Source organism: Beta vulgaris, chromosome 8 (genome assembly GCF_026745355.1).
Source record: "Beta vulgaris subsp. vulgaris cultivar EL10 chromosome 8, EL10.2, whole genome shotgun sequence".
In the NCBI taxonomy this organism is placed as follows: domain Eukaryota; kingdom Viridiplantae; phylum Streptophyta; class Magnoliopsida; order Caryophyllales; family Amaranthaceae; genus Beta; species Beta vulgaris.
The window spans coordinates 11,095,669-11,112,091 of record NC_079209.1 but is presented as its reverse complement, the minus strand read 5'-3'; the positions used below and the strand labels follow the sequence as shown (position 1 = coordinate 11,112,091).

At 36.8% G+C, this 16,423-nt stretch overlaps 1 protein-coding gene across 1 annotated transcript; it reads left to right on the top strand.

Moving 5' to 3' along the window:
* LOC104882850 (heat shock 70 kDa protein 16) lies at positions 1–15,745 on the top strand. Its single transcript, XM_010667267.4, has 9 exons — positions 1–1,542; positions 4,634–4,849; positions 8,334–8,429; positions 8,639–8,779; positions 10,659–10,856; positions 13,786–13,932; positions 14,009–14,131; positions 14,241–14,371; positions 15,338–15,745. Exons 1-9 carry the CDS (start codon positions 373–375, stop codon positions 15,417–15,419), a joined length of 2,304 nt encoding a protein of 767 aa, XP_010665569.1. The 5' UTR covers positions 1–372; the 3' UTR covers positions 15,420–15,745.
* Positions 15,746–16,423: the final 678 nt, after the last annotated feature.

Below are 16,423 nucleotides of genomic sequence, written 5' to 3'. Positions count from 1 at the left end.
TAACCCCAAAGCCTTCATACCCTCGAATTCATTACATACTGATATTTCATGATTTCATCCACTGTTGCCTTTCCTCTGAAAAGTTGACCATTTATCAATATCACAATTTCGACACTTCGATTTCAGGAACAGTTTACGGGATAATCAAACTCTTTCCACGCGATCGAAACTTGAATTTCCCAAAAAATCGAAGGTATGTTTACGAGTTATCCTTCATACAAGCTTTAAGATTAAAAACTTGTCTTTTTTCACACAAATTCGAGTGAGAATTCAGAATTTTGAATTTCAGCTTAAAAAAATTGAGATTTTGGGGGTTCAGTTGAATCCACTGAACCCCCCATTTGATACAATTGTACTCACAATTAGGCAAAAATGAGTGTGGTGGGATTCGATATTGGAAATGAGAACTGTGTAATTGCTGCTGTAAAACAAAGAGGAATTGACGTGTTGTTGAATGAGGAATCGAAACGTGAAACGCCAGGTGTGGTGTCGTTTGGGGAGAATCAGAGATTGTTTGGTTCGGCTGCGGCGGCTTCCGCCACAATGAACCCTACATCAACTATCTCTCAGGTCAAGAGATTGATTGGTCGTAGGTTCGATAATCCTAAGGTTCAAAATGATTTAAGGTTGTTTCCATTTGAGACTTCTGAAGGTCCTGATGGTTACATTTTAATACATTTAAAGTATTTAGGCGAATTGCAGACTTTTACACCTGTTCAATTGTTGGCAATGTTGTTCTCACATTTGAAGGAGACGGCGGATAAAAGCTTGGATGTACCTGTTAATGACTGTGTGATTGGGATCCCTTCGTATTTTACTGTTCTGCAGAGGTATCTTTATATGGATGCTGCAAAAATTGCAGGTCTTACGCCTGTTAGGTTGCTCCATGATTGCACGGCGACTGCACTTGGGTATGGAATTTACAAGACTGATTTCTTGAACAAGGGCCCGTGTTATGCTGCTTTTGTTGATATTGGACACTCTGATACTCAAGTTGCTGTGGTTTCGTTTCAACCTGGACATATGAAAGTTCTTTCTCATGCTTTTGATAGTGACTTAGGGGCTAGAGACTTTGATGAGGTGCTCTTTTGTCGCTTTGCAGTGCAGTTTAAGGAGCAATATGATATTGATGTTTACTCTAGTCGCCGGGCTTGCATTCGTCTTCGGGCAGCTTGTGAAAAGTTGAAAAAGGTGTTGAGTGCGAACCCGGAGGCACCCCTCAATATTGAGTGCTTGATGGATGAGAAAGATGTCAAGAGTTTTATTACAAGGGATGAATTTGAAAAACTGTCGGAAAGGCTATTGGATGGAATAGCTGAACCATGTCGGAAGGCTTTGATTAATGCTGGTGTGTCACCAGAGAAGATCCAGTCTGTGGAGCTTGTTGGTTCAGGATCTCGAATACCAGCCATTAGTAGAGTTTTGGCATCTGTTTTCAGGAAAGAACCTAGCCGGAAATTGAATGCTAGTGAATGTGTTGCTCGTGGTTGTGCGTTGCAGTGTGCTATGTTTAGTCCAAACTTTCGTGTCAAAGATTACGAGGTTTGCATCTTATTTTGCCAGTCATGATATAATGCTTATCCACTAATTAGCTGTTTATGATTACTGTTTTCAATAGTCTTTATTGGAAGGTTGATTGCATTTTAACACTTGTACAATGTGAGAGATTTAATTTCCTGAAGATAAGTAAACTGTAAACCCCTCTGTGGGATATGTATATTCTCGTTGCTGGGCTGCGGTAGGGTTTTTCTTCGTACTTGTTGTGGCTTGGTTAGAGACTATGGATCCCCATAATCAGTAATTTATCTGTTTTCCCCCCTCTATTCACATTATTGGTAGCTCAAATGATCTCCCTGATCCAGACGTTGCTAGACTAACTCTAGTTCTAGTGCACACTTATTAAGACCTTTTATGATAGTTACCTGTAGAACGATTATGAGTTCAGGCTTGTGTAATGTCAATATCTTGTAATTGTTTGTCAACCTTCCTCCATTCCAAGTCAGGTTTCCTGATTTAGGTGGATTTCCCGGTATCTTTTTTTTTTTCTTCATTTTTTTCTTGTTGTGTGTTTTGTTTGTGTTTGTTGGGTAATGTTGATATGTTCTTTCTCTCATATTTGTTTTTTTTTTACTCAATGTTGATACACTATTAATATACTCCACACTGTCTGACATGAAATGCCTTGGAATCATAGTTCGAAAATGCGGTTTTGGTCACGATTGTGGTAACGGTCACAGTGATGCGTGAACGGGGATGATGCGGTTGTTGTACCGCCAAATATCGGCTCAGACCATGAGATATCCCTTGAACCCACCTAAAACACGTTTGTTTTACACCTTTATGATGCAGGTAGTATCGGTTCGGTAGATTTGAAAACCTTACGATACGGGTGAAACGATACGATGCGGCAGCCTTGTTTTGACACCATGCTTGGAAAGTTGGAATCCTTTTATTATAGAATTATTATATTACTCTTTTGCCTTTGATTTTGAAATGACTTCCAAATCAATGAATTAAATATGAAACATAACATGCTGGACTTTGACTCAGTCTTATGGAAATAGAGACTACTTTTCTCACTTGATAAATCCTTGCAAAGACTTGTACAAAAAAAGAGGAATTCTTTGCAACTCTACCTAGCCAGGAGTTTGTGGATGGATTGTATCCTAACTAGGGGTGCTTATCGCACGAGCCGAACCCGAACTGTATTGGGCTCGGCTCGTTTATCGTTTAGCTCAACTCGGCTCAACTCAGCTCGACGAGCTTGATAAGTGAAGCTCGGCAGTCGCCTCGAGCTCGTGAGCTTCTCTAAGGCTCGAGCTCGATTTGAGACAAATTAAGAATAAATCAAACAACATTAAACCAAACTTAATAAACATATTCAAGATTTAAAAAAATTGTTGACAGATCTTGTAGAATTATAGACTAAATTCAAAAAGTTACACGGATAAACATATTTTATTTTACTTTTACATGCTAATCTGATGAATTGCTTACAAATATACATTAAAAAGTTAACAAACTAGATCTCAAAGATTAAAAAAAGAATAATCATGAATTATTCAATGTAGAAAATTGTATAAAAGGATACGTATAATAACTTTTAAAAGTGTTTTAGCATATAATAACTTAATTGTTTTTATATAAAATAATAATCGAGCCTGTTCACGAGCTTTTGAGCCGAGCTTGACCTAGTTTGGCTTGGCTTGTTAAGGTTTCGTGCCGAGCCCGAATCCGACCCGAGCTACCACGAGTCAAGCTTTGACCTAGCCGGGCCTGAACGCGAACAGGCCGAGCTCATTATCACTCCTACCCGGTACAAATTAACCATTGCTGAAAGATATTCATAGCTATAGCTGTTTGATCATTCATACACTTTCCGTTCTTTTTTTTTGAACTTCTTGTTAGGCCGGGACACACATTTGTATAATTTCTAGTTGTGGGTGTTTTTTTTTTGTATATAGTGTAAAAATAAGGATAAAAACATTTATTGTGAGACAGAGAATTAGTGGGGTGTGCCATCACGTGGGATAGAAGAGGGAGCGAGTGAGAAAGATACAATGTTAGTTAGGGAAGGGGCGCTACATTAAATGCGTTGGGTGAGTGAAATTTCTGTTATAACAGAAGAAAAGCTTATTTATGGACTATCCAAAAAGGAATACATAAAGTTCATTTAAGGACAAAAGGAATACATTCAAGGTCCATATGATTTTCTCAATAAAAAAGCATCATAAATCATTCAAGTGAGGCTCTTATGGCTTCATCTGTGCGGGAGAGATGGTAAGGACGCCAAATTATGTGATGGAGCTAGGAGTGCCAAAAGGTTTTAACCAGAAAAGCAAAGTAGTAACCAACAGTTAGGTTGCTAAACGAAAGAGATTGTGCAAAGTTACAAGTTTCTTGCAAGTGACCTCTGAGCAATGGGGAGAAAAATATCTGTGTAGGTGTGATGCCAAGGACACCAAATGATTTGCTGGGAGCTAGGAGGAGTGCCAAAAAGGTTATAACCAGCTTACAGTAGTAACCAGTATAAGAAGAAAGAGTTAGGGTGTTGAGAGAAAAAGATCTTGAAATGTTGGAAGTTTCTTGCAGGTGACGACTAATCAATGGGGAGATTAATAATAAATGAGATTATGAGAACCGATGCAGTGTGGAACCTACCAAGAGTGTACTCTGGGTATGTTCAGATGCAAGTAACCTTCCTCGGACGCGGAGAGGCTGTTTCTACAAATACTCTAATAAATAGAAATAACAATGTGTATCAAGAATAAAGATCAATATCAAATATATGCCGCATCTGTAATTTCTTGTCTTTGATGAATAAGAATTATGCTGCTCTTGATCTTTACATATATTTGTATTTCCAGATCGTATTTTATTAGAAATTCGTTATCAACAGTCTGTTTATATGTTGTGCCAGTGTTTCATTCTCATTGTGAATGCTTAATGTTCTTTACAGCATTAAAGGAATTGTCATATTTTGTGTTAAAAGATTTTGCTTAATATTTTGTGTTTGGTCAAGGACCTGATTGTTTATTTTAGTATGGCCATATGAAGTTTCCTATTAGGAGCATGCTGAATTCTTGTTGCATGATACTGACATTTCCTTGATTGTTTACCTTTCCACTTGTAGGTTGAGGATTCACTGCCATTCTCTATAGGCTTCCATTTATCTGAGGATGGTCCAATACATGCTCTTCCAAATGGTGTATTATTCCCCAGAGGTCATCCAATTCCTAGCGATAAAGTGATAAAGTTGCGTAAAAGTAGTAATTTTAAGATTGAAGCCTTTTATGTTGATGAAAGTGAATTACCTCCTGGTGTTTCTCCTAAAATCAGCAATTTCTCGGTATGTTGTGAAATTCAATATGTATTTTTGCTTCTTGAATGCGGTTAGATTGATCTTATTGGTTTTTTGTTAGTTGGATATAAGTTCATGATTCTGTTGGCAATTCATGCTGGATTTTTGCTGATAGTTTGTTGTTGTCTGTAAATTTTTTCAGCATGATTTTTTTGTTGGCTTGACTTCTAGAATTTCTTATCGACACAGAAATGTAAGGGAAATTCTACTTGGTGACCTTTGGAAATTTCCTTTTTGATTCTAGGTGGTGACCCTTTAATTTGTAGAAAATAACTTCTATGACCTTATTCTCTAAATTTTGTTAATAAACTATTTTTAGTTAAGAAAAAAAGGCTTACTCAAATTTTAATCAAGAAAACTATTTTCCAAATTATATTAATAAAGTGTATACAGTAACTTTGGTAATCTTGACTTTCTTCATAAATTATAATAAGTGTCAAATTCTTATATTTTTAGGACAATCTAAATTGGTATTAGCGATGTGTGTTTAAGGGCTATTTATGAAGATTGGAACTTAGAAAAGAGATCCCACCACTTTAATAATACTTCCCGAAACAGAACACAGGGTCGCCATCTAGAATTTCCCGAAATGTAATGTTGCTGACCCTTCAGAATGAGTGAATTCTAGTGATTGTTATGTCATTTATTCTAATGTTTAGCTAGTTCGGGATTTGTAAGCACAGTTGAGTAGAACATTATGGCTGATATAGATAGCCTGCTTGATAATATCCGTTGTAAGACTGGAATGTTTGCCCTAATATAAGCATTAATGACATTCAGATGAAAATCACAGTAGATTCGAGGCTCACAAGCTGGGCAATAAAACAGTATAATGATGTGGAGATAGCAAGAACAAGAACTTCCCGAGTTTTCACTGCAGTAGGACCTTGAATGATGTATGAGATGATGATACAAATCTCTTAACCAAAGTCTTAACTTGTTTAGCCCTATAAACACTAAAATTCTCTCTCTAGGGGTACTTACAACTCACTGATCTCATAAATATGTTCTCAAGCAACTAAAATCTCTATCATATAAGACAACACATGGGGGACACTAAAAAATAGAAAAAGGAAAAAAAGGAAAAAAAGGGAGATAACTAACTTTTTCATTTGAATAAAAAAGGGGAAAAAATAGGACATTTAAACTAAACATCAGTTTTTTGAGAAAACAAAATGTAAAGACAGTTTTTCTAACCAATTAATTTCATTTTCTACTTCATATGCTATCACACGCTGCCCGCACGCATTGCGTGCATGTAAGGCTAGTAAATATTTATACTAGGGCAAGTAGGCAGAAGTTTGTTTCCGGAGATGTCAGGACCACCGACCACACCACCGTGTGGTTTGTGGTTACTCCTTAGCTTTGACAAGCTTTTGACACCCCCACACGACTGTGTTATCAAACTCCACAGTCCTCCCATTGCCAAATGCTTTTCCAAGCTGAACCATCTCCACAAACTCAACAGGGCAAGTTGAGTATTTCACAAGCTATAATTTTATGTTAATAGCTAGAGGTTTCTTTGCAGTAAGATGTGATCTTGTTTGTTTTGTTGCGTACCTCATGATATTTACGCTGCATATTGCTTCCTGGGTTATCTGTATTATTTATAATTATAAGCTGTATTGAATTTCAAAATATTTTAAATTGTTTTATTGAATTTTGGTTGAGGTAAATGGCTAAGTTCTGACTCTTTCCTTAATCATTGAGAACAATGTTCTTATAGTACAAGCTTTTAGGTGCCAGCCTTTTCTGTTCTTATATGAAAGCAAAACAACATAACAAACAAGGTAGTGAGACAAACTATTAAAAAGAGTTTTGACCCCAGTTGGCTCAAAAACTGGTGTGCCCATCGGATGAACCATACCTGATTCTAGTTGTTTGGTTGAAAAAGAATACCTATGAATTACAGTGAGAGTAGTAGGGTGCTGGTGGTGGATGTGAGAGTCTGATTGCAATTGTGGTTGGTGATTCTAGGGGTGATGGTGTTGGTTGGTGCAGTTGCAGTGATTGGAACTGGTAAAGGTTGTGGAGATCATACTTGATTTTGAATATGATTCCACCTCGCTCCCTTTGATTTTGAGGCATGGGTTTGTTGATTTCTAACACATACTTGATTCCCAAATCCCAATCCATGGTGAGCCAAACTCCACTTAATGTTTTTTGTGCCATAATGGTCACTTGGACGTACATCCATGGAACCTCATTGTAAATTTCCACTACTCGATAAAGTATATATACAAGGGTTGTGGGTTGGACTATGGGTAGCCAAGTTCTTATGTTTTTAATTATTGCAAGGTCTTTGGAGGGGGGGGGGGGGGGCTAGGGTTTGAGAAAGTTTCCGACAAGTGAAGAAAGCAGTGGGGGTTTAATTCACGACAGTCGAACATATATCCTCAGTTAAAAATTGTTGTTTGGCAGTGGTGAGACTATACAGCTGTTAGTTTATTAAACCATCTTTATGAGCACAGTGCTGGGATCATAGCATCATTGGTGCCCATGCAGCAGTATGTAGTTGTTTGCCTAGGTCTTGAAGTTGTCTGCTGCTATGCAACTGCCTTCCTTTTTTCCTGATTTAGCTTTCCTCCCTATCTTTTGGGATCTTTTTATGCAGGGGGGAGTTGGTTGTGGTTAGAAGCCTGATTTAGTTGGAAAGTTTCCCGTTTCATGTCTTTTATAGTCTTTGCTTTTTTTTTTTTTTTATTTAATGCGGGTACTGAGACATAGCCCAGCATCAAGAGTCTATGGTTCTTATTCTCAGACCAGTTGCAGTCACAACAATCACAGTGACTGACGTGGAACCACTTTCACAGGCAATGTGCTTGCTAGGGGTGTTAATGAGCCTAGCTGGTTCGCAAACTATTCGAGCTCGGCTCGAAATTTTCTAGAGCCGAGCATAGCAAAGTTCGATTCGAAAAGTTCGTGAGCAGGCTCGAAATATTTTTTAGCTATATTATTTTCCATATTATAAAAATTAAATGGAAATATATAATTAAATGTTGCACAATACTTGTGAAAAAACTCAAACTTAGTAGTATAAACTATTTATAAAATATATGTAATATAGTATTTTAACTCGAGTTCAGTTTTAAGGTAAATTGAACTAGAAAATTGAAGTTCGAAAAGCTCGATAGTCAACTTGAGTTCGAGTAAAATTGTAACGAGCTGAGCAACCCTAGGCTCGGTCTCGATTCGGCTCGTTAACACCCCTAGTGCCTGCCATGGACTGATATCACATTTGCAGGAAGCTCAAAAATCTTTGCAATACGGTGATACTGCATAGATTATAGTACCCTGTAGACTTTTCTGATTTTACTATTTCATACTGTCTTATTATAGATCATGACGTTTAATTGCTTGTAGTAATAACTTCATCTAATTTAATTGTCCTTTTTTATCTAGGATGTTGCAGCTGTGGCTGTTTTGTTTTGTGCTTCACTGATGACATTTTTGTTTTTCCTTTCCTTTGTAGATTGGCCCTTTTCCTGCGACCCATACTGAAAATGCTTATGTTAAGGCAAAAGCTCTTCTAACTGTCCATGGAACTGTTACTTTAGTCTCAGCCTCTGTGAGTATCTGAGTTTATAAAGCAAAAGTGTATTACATTAAAGATGATGCTTTCTTGTGCACGTGACCCTCCAGTGCACAGGATGCAAGAGGGGGGGGGGGAGACAAGAGTGTAGGAGAGGTAGGCTCCATACTCTCTTCCTCCCCTTGGACATTCTGGTGCACAGAAGGGTGTGTGCTTACTTATTAGGAACTTATGTATTGTATCAGCTTGTAGGGGGCTATGACGATGACCCAGTTATTAGAAGCAACCGAGACATGTCCGCAGAAAAGATGGAAGACGAATCTGATTATGCAGAAAATGGTGCTGAAGATAGATATTCTGCACCCAAGCCAGGCCCTGCATCTTATGTGAGTTGACAATCATTTTGGACCATGATAGCTCCAAATTTGGTACTACCTTTATCTGAAAATAGCATGTCATGTACTCACATTTGACTTTGGTTGGCAAAACTTGTTATTTCCTCTGTTGGTTTTCTTGGTGATGTAGGAATATGAAAGTCTTATTAACCCATCTAAGAAGAGAGATACGGACCCTGTGTGTTTATGTGATAGGAGAACCACCTATTAATCAAGGTCCGTGAACAACATTATCTTTTAACAACTTAAAAATGAAAGTGCTAACATATGGAAAGAAGGCGTTTCATTTTTATATTATATATCTTTATTTAAAATCTGTCCCTTAATTTTGTCACTTTGTAGGTGTGGTACGAAGCTTAAGAGTAGTAATATTGGTAGAATAAAAAAATTTGGAAGAGAGAGAGAGAGAGAGAGAGAGAGAGAGAGAGAGAGAGAGTGAGTGAGTGAGAGAGTGTGAGAGTGTGTGTTTGGAATGTGGAATGGGGAGCAACTGATGTAATAGGGAATGAAGAGTATAGTTCTCTGTCCTTATGCAAATACTGATTCCACTTCGACAATCATGTTTACAAATGCAACTGTGACATTATTAGTTCTAATTGTCAATATGTAGAAGTTATTTTGAAGTTGTTGTTTTGAAAATATATAGTCATAATCTTACTTTTTTGCATAATAACAATTGTGTCTATATATCTATAAAGAAGGCGGTCAACATGGAATATACAAATAGTGTAAAAGAAAAAGATGAAGTTTGGAACAGCTAATTACAAACAGGGTTTCTAATTGTTGTCTTTAATTGTTAATGAACGTCTGAACGAAAAATGACAGCCAAAAAGGAAAATTTGAGAAATTTATGGAATGGATTGAGCCTTAAAAGCATACCTAGATCGGCATAAAAAAATCAATTTTTAAAGATTAATATTTCATGAGTTTTACTAATGATTTACTCATACAATATAATAGCAGAAAGTGGTAAGATATGATCTCACAAGTCGAATGCGGCCTATTTTGTTTTACTGGAGTGAGTAAATGGGTGGCACTTGCTTTTGCGCCTCTTAGTTTTAAAGTGTTCCCACTGATCGTCTTAGTCAACAAAGTGGACAATTTCGCGCATTAGCCAAAAGCCAATAAGAAAAAGCTAATCAACGCAACTTTTTAATTTGGCTGAAACAAGATGGCTGCGCTGTAAAGCTATTTACCAAAGGTGATTATTGGTTTGTGATCATATGAAAGAACCAAAAGCCAACCAAAAATGAAGAAGCCATTTACCAAGAAGGCCATGATAATATAATTTACGTTCAAAATAGAATTGGGAATTTGAGAAGGTACACAATCCGAAACAATGTATTTTGAAGTTCTGTGTACGGAGATTAGAAAAATCGAACTGTTTGAGATGATTTATTTGTCTAGTTCATCTTCGACCACAAAAGTTCCCTAAGACAATCACAATGAAAAGTATCTTGTATTGTATTTTTGTTCATCAAAAAAGTAAATTGTGTGATTTTAAATGCCTCAGGGAGAGTTGTAATTAGTATTTGTTCATTTTTTACTCACCGCCATGGAAATAAGGTGAAAACCCTGAAGTTCCCCTAAAAAAAGGGGTGAAATCCCTGAAGTGTCATCCTTTTTTATGACTGGTATGCTTTATAGTTTATACATTTTGCATTTTCATTAATGTTGATCTGTTCGGAACTTAGGCATAGGCTGCATGCATCTTGACCTATGGTTGCTGGATGTTAATAATGTTTTTCCTGGTTGTTATTGTGGACTTGAAAATATCTGAACAGGAACTGCTAAGCCTTTGTCCAGAAAAGGGGCTTTGCCGTTGTTAGAAACTATTGATGTTGATAGCAGAGTTTTTCTCCTTTTGCAGAGTCACAATAGGAAGGGTAAAGCCATGACTCGGTCGTCGGTGATGATTGATGAGACTGTATATGGTCGTTTAAGTGGCACGGAGCTTTCAAAAGCTAGGGAGAAGGAAGCTGAGCTTTCCGAGCAGGACTACAAAGTTGAGCAAGCCAAAGAGAAGAAAAACACCCTTGAGTCTTATGTATATGAAACTCGCAATAAGGTAGAGCTTTTAATATCCTTATCTTTTTTAGTACCAAAAATGTTTACCTTTTGGATTGGTCATCATTTATCATTCTTTCCCTACACCTATCGGTCATCTGCATGTGACTCTCCATGTTGGTCAAATTCAGCATTTTGGCTTTTTGACTTTGCTTCATCAATTTGTTATTATATATCCTATATATGAACTTTTACTGGTCCTGAAACCAAGGTGAACAAGTATACATTTGCTGCTCAATATGTTATGCGAGGAAAGTGTATTTGTGCAATCTACAACCTTCCTTTAGATTACCGGTAACAGAATTATTCCCAGATCTGTGTTAATGTCTATGTCATTTAAGTCAAATATGTCTAGATTTTGCTACCTTTTTTCTCCATCCTTTGTTTCTCTTGGCATTATTCAACTGACTTGTAGTTCTCTGTATGGTCTGTGTTTGACTTACCATCCGCTTACAAAAGGCGTTTGCTTCACCTTCCAATCAAGGTTCTGGCTTCAAGTTATCTTTGGAGTTGCTGGCAGGGTTTCTATATTAGGGAGCGTCTGGGGATGCTACGTGTGGGTACTCACTAATCGCAAGAAAGAAGCCTAGAGTAGCCCTTCTCAACCCGCTACCTGCCAAACGTATTTTGGGAAAACTCCGTCTCATTCAAACTCATTACTGCTTCGGGAAAATATGGCTTAAAATTTTTGACTCCAAAAACCTTAACAGGCTGGTTGATTCTCCACAAATTGCTTGCATTGCACATTTTGCAAGTTTACTTCCTTGCTCAATTCTAACGCGTGATCAGGTTGTCACTTTTTTGTCTATATGAGATGTGGCCACGGTACCTTTGATTTCCTTTGACCCTTTGGGGAAATTAAAAATAGCTGTGTGATGAACCAGCAATTATAATAAAATAAAGGAAGAAGAGTGAGAGACACAGCAGACAACTGGTTTTTCTTTGTTTATTCCAGTGTCACATAATTCCTTAATCTCCCTGCGAACTGCGATCCGAAAAAAGCGAATTGTGGTCGGTGTTCACCTATTTTTTGCCCATTTTGGGCGAACCTTGAACTAAAAAGCGAATTATATAACGAATTATGTTATACTGGTTTATTCCATCCCGTGATCCTTGTCTCCCCCCCCCCCCCCAAAAAAAAACATTAGTAAGAATTTAATACTAATAATAAATAATAATAATTTATAATAATAATTTATAATAATAATAATAATAATAATAATAATAATAATAATAATAATGATAATAATAAAAGATAATGAAAGGAATGAATGAAAAAGCTTTTGTTGCTCCTTTGACAATGGCTTACAGCCTTACACTGCCTTTGAGCCACTTACCATCTCCCTACTGGACGCCACTTTTCTCTCTTGAAAGAGTCGATGCAATTCTTTTTCTTTTCTTTCCTGTAGCCTCCCTCTCATAGCTTCTTTTACATTCCGCATGAATTTTTTTTATCTGGTATATAGAGGAGTATAAATTTGTATCATGTACTTGTCTGGCCTCCAACAATATCTGATTCTTAACTATTCATTTAACCTTATAAATCATCTCTTTTAAGATGAGAACTTCAATACATTTCATGGCTGTACTGATGAAAATATGAGGACTGGGATGATAGACCTATCTCAAGTCAATGGACGGTAACAACTAGCTCTGATTCAGTGACTTTCTTTTTCGAGCTTTTCACTTTGAGCATCCTTGCTTACTTTTCTCGCGTCTAGCTAAAGCTTCAATTTTTGGTGTTTGAAGAGAAAGGATATGAAGTCTTTCATACAATGAGTTGATGGTGCAGCTATAGATGAGAGAGCAACTGTGAGGGAATAGTTTATTGACTGATGATTACAAGTTATGGTTGGAGTGGATGATGTGACCAGTGTCACATGATTCACCCACCTTCCACTTCAAAATGCTTATTCCATTGCTTGTTTCAATCCGCCAATTCCTATAGGAAAGGGGCCTGTTCCTAAAAGCAATACCCTAAAACCTGAATTCCATGCCCGATTCCATTCCGCATTTCAGAGCAAGCTGCGAAGTGTGCCATACTATCTGTGACGTTTGGATTCTCTGGTGGTTGAAATTTTAGGAATAAATCAATAAGAAAATTTTCTTTCGCGTGACATTTTTATTTTAAGTTTTTTTTTTTTGTTGGGAGGGGGGCCATCTATTGTTCTTTCAATTATTGTAGATCTTCTAGTAAACATTATTATTGATTTCATTTGGTTCTTTTTTGTTCAACAATCTTGTAATATTATATAATCCAGCTGCATTCTTGACCGGGACGCTGTATGCATGTGTAAGTTGTAACATTATTATTAACCTAAGAGTACTTCAATGAATACCATATACTGCAGGCCACATGAATTAAATTTATTTAAGATAATGCTACTGCGGTGAAACCTTTTCCTAGTATACTAAATTAATTAATTTCTATGTAATCTATTGTTATTTAAGGACATTGGAAAAATCCTTAAGGGATGCTGAGGTTAATAACAAAAAGTTATCATGAAAAAAAATAGGGGTGTGGCCTGTGGAGTATTACGGAACGGGAAGCGGAATGAGTGATAGGAGGATTCTCTTTTTTGGGGGCTTTCTAGGCCTATCCTTGGTCTTTTGGTGAGATTTCCTTGAGGAAGTGGAGGTTCTTACTTGCATCAGTCCAGTTCTGCTGTACTGTTTGTTAGGTCACCATCAAACAATGAGGTGGGTTAGACTGTTTCAGCTGTTTGCCATTTTCCTGGTGAATTTCATTTTGTTCATAGGAGAATCAGTGGGGACTAAGGGTGCTAGAGATCTTCGTATCTATTGTTGGATAATATCTGCTCTTTCACTGCTTTGGTCCTTTTCCTATTACTGTGAAGTTGATGCTCTTGATCAGTCCTTGCTTCCTTTCTTATTTCCCGCATGAATAACTAAGTTACATGCTTCCATAGATTTTGAGTACGTACAAGGATTTCACAGCAGATTCAGAAAAAGAAGGTATTTGTGAGAATTTACAGCAGACAGAGAACTGGCTTTATGAGGATGGAGATGATGAATCTGCAGATGTTTACGCTGAGAGGCTGCAGGATCTTAAAAAGGTCAGTGGTAGATTAATTATTAAGTATTATGGTGACACATCTTTAGTAATTTATTAAATTCTTCTGGTTTCTGTAGTTGGTGGATCCAATTGAAAGTCGATATAAAGATGAAGAGGCCCGGCTACAAGCAGCAAGGAATTTGTCAAACTTGATAAAGGAATGCCAGAGAGCTACACTACCAGCTAGTGAAAGAGAAACTGTATGGTCCTATGAGGACGGACTTAATATTACTTATGATATTAGTAATGAATCAAGCCATGAGATATTGCTAAGTTTCATCTCATAGATATGTTTTTTATCCTCTGTAGGTACTAGCTGAATGCACTAAATATGATAGATGGCTCCAAGAAAAAATTCAGGTCCAGGATTCACAGCCCAGAAATATTGATCCAGTGATATGGTCAAGTGATATCGAAGAGAAGGCAAAAGCCCTTGAAGAGTAATGTCCTTGAAGCCTTATACTCCCTCCATCTCTTTTTGCTCTTCCTATTTAGAATCTTTTTTAGACACAAAAACGTCACAGTAGGGAATAACATTTTAAAAACGGAGGTTGTATTATCTTTAAAATTTGTTTAACAAAACTTAATCTAATGAGGCAGTAGAAAATGGAATAAGTGCTTCATGAGTATCCAGTTTTGACCTCGGTTGTTGGTTCCTATCTTGATAAACCCTGTCGATGCAACAGCCTTTCTTTGGGGTAAACACTAGATGGGAATCTATAATACAGTCATGATTGCAGTTTTTCTAATTAGAGTTGTGGTTAATTAAGTAGTTAGATATGTTAGATATTAGCCGTTAAAGCTGCTCTTTGAAGCCAATGCATGTCTGCAATTATAATGGCATGTGGCATGTCCTTTGTGAGACTGTGATGACTTGTGGATCGAAATGTAGTTTTCCTACTTATTAACAATAGGGGGATTTTAGGCATGTTATTTTACGAACATCCTTCATGGTACGTCAGAAATTGGTATTTCATGTGGTGGGCACTGCGCAGACATTGTATATAATCTTCAATGTTACGTGCTGCATGCTTGTAGTCTGATTTATATAATGATTATGGGGATTTCCTTCATGAGATGTTCTCTATTTGATTTGTGCAAGATGATGCTTATCAGCTTCAAATTTCTATGTTTTAAGGAATGCTGACTTCAATACTCCTTAGTCCCTCATTTGCCTTTTTTTCTTCCTGGTTGCTTTTTTGACAGTTTTCTCTGTAAACTTTATTCAGTACTATCTTTACTTGCACATTCCAAGATATTAAAGATGGTGATATTTTATGTTCCGAATTTGGCTCTATAACAGACATTTCATCCAAGAATAACAAATATAATGGAAGTAGTACTTGCTCCTGGTAGAAAATATTCTCGTGTTATTAGCTGATTGGTTATTTCCTGAATGATTATAGGTGGTTCAAGCACAGATTAAATGCAAAGGGTAACGCATACTCAGATCACAGGAGCACAGGAGATGATATGGATGTAGATTGACACAATATTTAGACTAAATATTACAATATGGCATTACAACAGTCATGCTGGTGAGCAACAATGTCTTTTGTAGCTAAATTTTTGCAAGTTTTTAGCAAATATCAGCGGCCTGTTTGACATAAACACAATAGATTCAGTTGAAGTCATTGTTCTATTTTATTATGAAACGCTCTCTTGTTTTTCCTCACCCCTTCAAGAGAAAAGGGGTAAATTGTAGCCATGCGATGTCACGAACATGAGGTCATGAAGATCTTTACTTCGAGCTATTCCTCAATGAATTAGGAGCATGCACGTATTGCTTTTTGTGGAGCAATGCTTTTCTTATATATACTAGTTGGACCACTGTGTGCTACGCATGCGGTAGCCAACATGAATTTCTAATAATGATACCGAACTTTTATCAAAGAATTCGGAATTTCTACCTTTTTCTTCTTCCATCGCGTTTGTATTGCTTGCAAATTTTGAGATATCTAATTATTGATTTCAACATATTAGAATTCACAAATCATATGGTAGATGATAACAATATGGTAGTAATTTAAAGTTATATGTAATGTCTTCAGAAAAGTTCCGTATCAATGTTCATGACCATGCTTTCCCACTCTCAAGTGCTCGTTGTATTCAGAAATTTTATGAAATTTTATCATGTCGCACTTTACTGTAATAAACATGGTACTTAGTTTTTAGAGAACGTATTGTGTCGGACTCGTCCGACCATAATCTTGGTCGGACGACTTTCAGGTGGTTCCAATTTTTTTCCAGGTAGTCTTCATTTTTTTTCAGGTGGTTCCAATTTTTTTTCAGGTAGTCTTCATTTTGTTTTCAGTTAGTCTTCTTTGTTTTTCAGTGGGTTTTTGTGCTTCAGTTAGATTTACTTGGTTTCAGTTGGTCTTTATTCTTTTTCAGGTAGTCTATATTTTTCTTCAGGTAGTCTTCATTTTGTTTCAGTTAGTCCATTATTTCTTTCAGTTGGCCCATTATTTCTTTCAGTTGGTCCAACTGAA

What these genes read in the sequence shown, in the direction of transcription:
- LOC104882850 (XM_010667267.4), top strand. Translation starts at nt 373, where the DNA reads ATGAGTGTGGTGGGATTCGATATTGGAAATGAGAACTGTGTAATTGCT. An exon ending in AGCCAGGCCCTGCATCTTAT is followed by an intron (nt 8,780 to 10,658) that starts GTGAGTTGACAA and finishes CTCCTTTTGCAG; the next exon opens with AGTCACAATAGGAAGGGTAA. An exon ending in AAGGCAAAAGCCCTTGAAGA is followed by an intron (nt 14,372 to 15,337) that starts GTAATGTCCTTG and finishes GAATGATTATAG; the next exon opens with GTGGTTCAAGCACAGATTAA.